General features: G+C 41.8%; 1 protein-coding gene across 1 annotated transcript in view; it reads left to right on the top strand.

Moving 5' to 3' along the window:
* Positions 1-2,988: 2,988 nt before the first annotated feature.
* The window catches only part of lrriq1 (leucine-rich repeats and IQ motif containing 1), a 56,732-nt gene continuing 52,976 nt past the window's right edge, over positions 2,989-6,744 (top strand). Inside the window, exons 1-4 of the mRNA XM_056282387.1 lie at positions 2,989-3,108; positions 3,942-4,062; positions 5,110-5,330; positions 6,564-6,638. Of these exons, the coding sequence (XP_056138362.1) occupies positions 2,989-3,108; positions 3,942-4,062; positions 5,110-5,330; positions 6,564-6,638 (537 nt within the window). The remainder of the gene's footprint in view (positions 3,109-3,941; positions 4,063-5,109; positions 5,331-6,563; positions 6,639-6,744) is intronic.

The following is a 6,744-nucleotide window of genomic DNA, read 5'->3' as shown; positions in this document are numbered from 1 at the left end:
TATATATATATGGCCTGGCGGCCTGTCCAGGGTGTCTCCCCACCTGCTGCCCAATGACTGCTGGGATAGGCTCCAGTATCCCTGCGACCCTGAGAGCAGGATAAGCGGTTTGGACAATGAATATACGTATATATATATATATATATATATATACTAATTTTACTAATTTCCTATCCGTATTGTAGAATTTTGAGTATTTCAATATGACGCATGGACTTGTATTTTAAAAAAATGGTGAAAATATTACATTGTCAATATAACATATGCATAAAAAAGGTAGAACGACAAGTTTGCTCAAGATATTGGGTCTGTTACAACATATTTTACAGACTTTATTACACAATATTAATCCGCTACAGAATTAAAATGAAAGAAATCAAACCAGAAAAAAATGCCATTCAAATTTATTCAAGAATGCATGCAAATTTTCACATCATTACTGTAAACACTGCGAAGACCTCTCATTTTACTAAAGTGAAACCAGAACGTCATGTGCAGACAACTCCACCTTCAGCTCATTAGGGGGGAATTTCTGATTACAGTAATCCCACAGTCATTTGAGGCAGCTTTAGATGTACTAAGGTCACACTGACAACCTAATGATATATTTAAAAGGCAATCCAAGTCCCCCCCCCCCTCCACTGCTATTGCCATCATCATCCCATTGAGAGAGAGAAATTCTCACTTTGGAAGGTCAAGTGGGATGCCCCTCTTGAATTAGTCCACCAATTTGAACTAATTTTGTGTAGGTAGGTATGGCAAGAAAAGGCGACAGATATGCCTCATGTTAGTCAGAACCTGATTTGATAGCTGATTATTGCAAGAATGCAACTTAAGAGTGATTATAATTCCAATTCCTGTCCGATGCCATTCGTTGAAGATTAGTGTGGTTAAACTTTTGCCCCCTCACGTGCGCCTAATATCTTTAAACTACCATTAGACCAAACAGCAAGCAGCCTAAGTCTTATGAATCTTAGAAGCTGATAATCTGGCTCAGTGCATTGAGAAGAGTCATCCATTTTCCACCCGAGGGGTTTGAAGTGTCAAGCTGAGTTTATAGATGGAAAATGTGGTTTCTTGGTGACATTTTAATTAAACAATAGCTTCCAATAATTGATTAAACCTGCACTATGTACAAATAATATTTACAGTACGAGAAGGACTTGGGACACAGGAGATGAGGGTGTGTGTATTTGTGTCTTTGTGTGTCTGTGGGTGGGGGGGTTGTCTTGGGGCTCTGAGTGTTTGCCCCCCCCCCCCACCATCTTTTTCCTCAAAGCTCTCAGATGGAAACGATAGGCTTGATAGGCCCATTGGCTGCCAAGATAATGGCTACAGACGAGTTACAGAAAACCCTTGACAGTGTAAACACGCGGCCACTATCCAAACCGCCACTCCGTTGGGCCGGAGCCGCCATTGAGTGGTGTAATCTGCTGTGTAAATCTGCAGCTTGGGCCTGTCTGGCTGCTGTCTGGGTTCCGTGCATCCGGACAAAAGCAACGGACACCTTGCTCACCAACAAAGGGTCTGGCCCTAATCGGAGTGGACAAGGCTTGCTGATGGGGCCTTTTTGAGCAATTGAACTTGGTCAATGCTTCTTAGAGGACCTAATGAAACATAGGGAACAGGCAGTTTGATTCCAGCAATGGGGCCACACCAAACTGTCCCCTTTTTGACTGTCAGCCCCAGCACTGAAGTTGTGCTACGACCCGCAATGACCTGTGTGAGAGAGGGTCTGCACCCAGACCTGTGAAGAGTGTAATGGAGTTGACCTCGTGGGCTGCAAAAGTGTGATACTGTAGGTGTTGTGCTTTTCTTTGTCCCCATGGAATTCAGTGTTGGTCTTTGAAGGAAAAATGAGTCTGATCTGGCGCCATTCTGTTGTTTTGTTTTGCTCACTGGAAGTCACGAGAACTGAGAACAGGTTCCAGTGTGTCTCCGGAGCAAACAGTTGGAGATGGAGGACACGCTGTTCTTCTGTGAAACACTGAGGAAGGAGACTGAGTTCTTTTTAGAAAGCCCCTGGGAATGTGTATGGGAAAGCCTGTGTGGGCCACACTGGAATCTCCTCAAAGAGACAGTGTACAAGTGCAGTGCTTTCACCACGGGAGAGAGGAACTGGTCTTTGTGATTAGAAATGCCATAGAGAGAGTGTGCATTGTTCAAGGTCCAACGCATTTTTTCGGGTGCTATGAATCACCTACAAGGTCATGCGCCCATTGACCTCGCTCTAGCTGGCTGCCCAAAATCCCACACATGTCCATGACACCAAATTTATTGTCCCAAAGCAATGTTACATATGCAGCCTGCAGGTCCACATGTTATGAATTCACTCTGTAATCCAGATACTTTTTGAATTTGAAAAGTGTGACGTGAAGTCGGCAAAGTTGCAAAATTGACCTTTTTGTTTCATACTCGTGTAACTCAACATATTTTCGCATTTTTACTTTTTAAACTCGCTTTATTTCGGTTTTAACCTTGGCTCTTCCTTAATTTACACTTCTTTCAGTACGTCATTTAAAGAGCAACGTACCAAATCAGAATCTTTATATGTGATCCTACTTGGGCAATACAATCGGATTGAAATGACTTGTGTGTCTCTGGAATTTAAATTACTGTACCGATCAATCAGTTGGTTTCTACAAGTAAGTCATTACTCTCAAAAACAAGCGGTAGCAAATTCATGCCGTATTGACGTGACTTCTGCTCTTTTTGTCCCGAATGACGACACGTAGTTTACAGAATGTTTCCATGGAGACCGAGGTCTCCTTCAGACGCATTTTTTTCCGATTTGCAGCATGCTAACGTTGGGTTGATTCATACTTATAAGTTAGCTTATTGTGCAGATAAAGAGACACGATGATTGACCTTAACGTGTGATGAGCAGCGGTAATATCTCTCTCTCTCCCTCTCTCTCTCTCTCTTTTTAAGCTAACCTACCGGTGAGCCGTTCTACCTACCTCCACCACATAAGCTACAGGTTTAACCATGACGGATGACGACATGTTTGAGGCTGTCAAACAGGAACTCTCAGACATGGGCATCTCCGATTCCGAGTTTGAAAACGAAGAGGATGTGGATAACTGTTCACATTACTACCAAGACGAGGTTTCTTATTTACGTGTCCTTTATATGAGAAATGTAGTTGCTGTCGCTGCGGAAGCTGGACCAAACGTTAAATGCAGCAGCAGTACTCATGCAGTTTGAGGTTTGCGTTCTGGGATTCTTTGTGTGTGTGTGTGTGTGTGTGTGTGTGTGTGTGTGTGTGTGTGTGTGTGCGTGACAAGACTGACATAATTTAAAATTTGCTTTTGTAAAATAGGCTACAGAAATTCCGCAGTCGATGCTCCGCTATCTTGCGGACGTGGAGAGCAGGGCACTGGTCCGTGAGAAGCTCATCCTTGAGGGAGGAGCATCACCCTCCGAATCAGCAGCACACGCCCCTCTTTCAGGTGTTCAGTTTGTACCATCAATTGTCTTACCCTAACCTTATAAAACATATTTTTCACCTTCTCAGAGGGGCTAGATTTATTGTTATACGTAGTGAAAAGGGTAGGAAACAAGTCTTTGTGTATGCGTTTGTGTACAGTTCAAAGGACACTGCAGATCGTGTATAGAACAGAGTAAAATCTCCGAATGATGGTCAATAACCTGTCAATGATGTTAAATTTCAATGCCAAATTTTGTTTGTTTGTGTTTCTGCTGTTACTCCTCTACCTTGTTGAGGAATGTGAATGGCTCTCTTGTCTTGGGCAGCAGGCCTCCCTGCATCACGTCCCTCAGAGAACATTTTAAAGGATTTGCCTTCTGACTTTGACGGTAGCGAACAGGTAATTTGTTCTCTCTTCAGACCCAGCCCCCCACCTCACTGGGTTTACCAAAGCACAACAGGTCTGCAAGTCATCGCAGCGCAGTCTAATATTTTGGTCTGCTCAATGCAGGTCGGTGGTGTAGAAAATCAGGAGAGCAGCATCACCTTCACTGACGTCAGCCTTCTTCCTGCACCCACAGAAACAGAGGCACTTTTTACACACAATGTGTCAGAGTGCCTTGACAATGAAGGTACAATACATTATTCATAAAAGTGAACTGTCAGCACTTTGTGTATTACTTTACAAACTCCACTGATTGAAACAATCTTCATTGCTAACTAGAAAGCTCAAGAGTCCTTGTTGCATGGTGTTAGTTTTTCATTGTTGTAGTTCACACGTAAGCAGTATGTAGTACACACTTGGAATCCTCTAACATTGCAAAGTACGAGATCTTTATGGTAGATATGCAAGGTTTTTTTGGGCAGGCAGTGTGAAAACGATAAAAAGGAAGTGGATGTTGCTTTGTGGTCCAATGTATCGTCTACTTTCATGTAACTTGAAATGCAGTTCAGTCTTTTCATAACATCTTCACTGTTAAGACAGAAGAGCAAAATATTGCCATATAGGAAAAAGTGTGTGTGTGTGTGTGTGTGTGTGTGTGTGTGTGTGTGTGTGTGTGTGTGCGTGCGCACGCGCACGCGTGTGTAGGAGCTCCAAGTATATACTTACTATACTATATGACAATACTTTTGTATGTATAGAGTAGTGTATGCTGTTCATACCAATATACTCCTGCGTCACTTCACCATTGATGTCAATCTTGAGTTCTGTCTGACGATCTAATTGCTAACAAAATAACTCTTTGCTGTTACAAGGTAATGCCCAGCAGAGGTCAACCTTGCCCTTTTTATGTTTGCAAACAAGGAGGCTAATAAAGCCATGCAATGAGAGCACTTAATTTTAGATTTTTTTGACTCTTTATTATTATTTTTTCAGCAGTGTGGTTTGTATACTGAAAGTTCTGGTGTTTTTATTGTTATATTGATAAAGTAGGCAAACTGAAAAAGAGAGAGAACAGAAGGGATCGGGTCTTTCAGGCACACATGTGACACTGGAGATGGAGGAATTTAACTACTCAGTTATAACTTGGCAGATGTTTTCAATTGAGGCAGGCAGTAAAGGTGGTTGGAGGGGTTGTCGGGAAGCAGGAGTGATACTTGCAATGCTACAGGTACATGGTATTCCCATTAACCCTCTGAGCCACTGTAAGACTTTGACTCTTTTGTCCCCATTTCAGAAGAAGTTGAAAGTGATGAATATTTGAAGTTTGAACAACATCTAGCCCTGGAACTGAGGGAGCTTGAGTGCTCCCAAAAAGAAGAGGAGGAGAGGAGAGGGATGGAATGCCAGGTTGTGAGAGAGAAGTGGCAGCATGTGCAGAAGGAGAAAGAGGAGAGAAGAAGACTCAGTGAGAGAATACTCAATGACAAGTTGAGGAGCATGGAGGAAGCAGAGAAGGTGAGACTGTTCTACACACCCCTTAAACAGATAACAACACTTGAACTGTGTGCAAAATATTTTTCTAAGAAACTGTAATGAACCTCAAGAGGAAATCTTCACCAAACATTGCACTAGCTAATTTAATTTACTGTCACATCTTCAACCTGACAGGGTTGGGACTAATTTGTGAACTCGCATGGTGTCGTGTTTGGTTGGAATTAGTGCCTGCATACACATTGCGCTCAAATTTACATTGTTACCCACCTTTGTACCAGACACTTGCCTCACTGAAGGATATGATACCTTAAAATTACAATCCTGAAATTTGTCATTTTTGCTTAATTTATTAACAGCCATGGACACTGTTAATTGTGACCACTCCAGGTCCCATACATCCATTTGAATGAAACAGTGGCCAGGGTTATTGTGTCAGCACTTTCCCTATTGCTGACCAAAAACAGGGTTGAACCTCAGTTCTAACCATCAATGCCCTAGTATATGTTGGTAAAGGTCTTTATGAGGTTAGGATGATATAACTGCTTGGTAACTGCAACAACTTTGCGACTTATTCAATATTCCTGCTACCTGCCTTATTCTTCCTCATTTGGCTGCTATGCCAAAGACTTAAAGTCTTCTAGTAACTAGGAAAGCTTTAATGTTATGATATTTGTGGGTTAGATATTGTTTTGAATATGCCATGATAGAAAGTGCCAACAAGGATGTTTGTTTATTTGCATATGAATCTTCAGGAATGAAGCTTTGACCAGGGCAAAACTTTATGCCAGATTTAAAAGGCAGCTTGGTTAGCAAGGAGGCTATCCTTCATCCCAGTAGTTTTGTGTTCAAGTCCCCACTGGGCATTATTCACACTGCTGAAGTGTCCTTGAGCAAGGTATTCATATCTTACCAGCTCCAGGGGTGCCATTCTAGTTAAGTTTTGATCACCTCATACAGAAGACAAAGCAAAAATACAAATTTCACCCAAGGAGATTTCAATAAAGTATTTTTATCTTAAAGTGAGGAATGAGAAGGGGAATGAGACTACAATTTGAACAACACCAATTTTTAACTTTTAAATCATGTTTTTCCTTGTAGCTTAAGTTGACGCAATCTTGTATCTAAGATGCTTGAAGAGTGAACATGTGGCGAAACCCTGATGAAAATCACTAACCCTGATGAAAATCACGAGTTTGTATCAAACTGCGTTATCTTATAATTTCTTATAATTATCTTATATTTTTCTGTATCCAGCTCTATCTGAAAGATGTTGAGATGAAAGAGAAGCAGGTTAAGGGAAAACTTCAACAGGAGTTGCTCCAACAACAGGTGTGTCAGAATTCTGTTGTTCCATTTTCTACTGGGTGTATCCCCTAAGACAGTAAGTGTGGCTCAGGGATCCTATGGGGTCTTTGAGAAGTAGTTCAAGCAGTGA

This window comes from Lampris incognitus, chromosome 6 (genome assembly GCF_029633865.1).
Source record: "Lampris incognitus isolate fLamInc1 chromosome 6, fLamInc1.hap2, whole genome shotgun sequence".
NCBI classification, from domain to species: Eukaryota; Metazoa; Chordata; class Actinopteri; order Lampriformes; family Lampridae; genus Lampris; species Lampris incognitus.
This window is presented reverse-complemented; position numbering and strand designations above follow the sequence as displayed.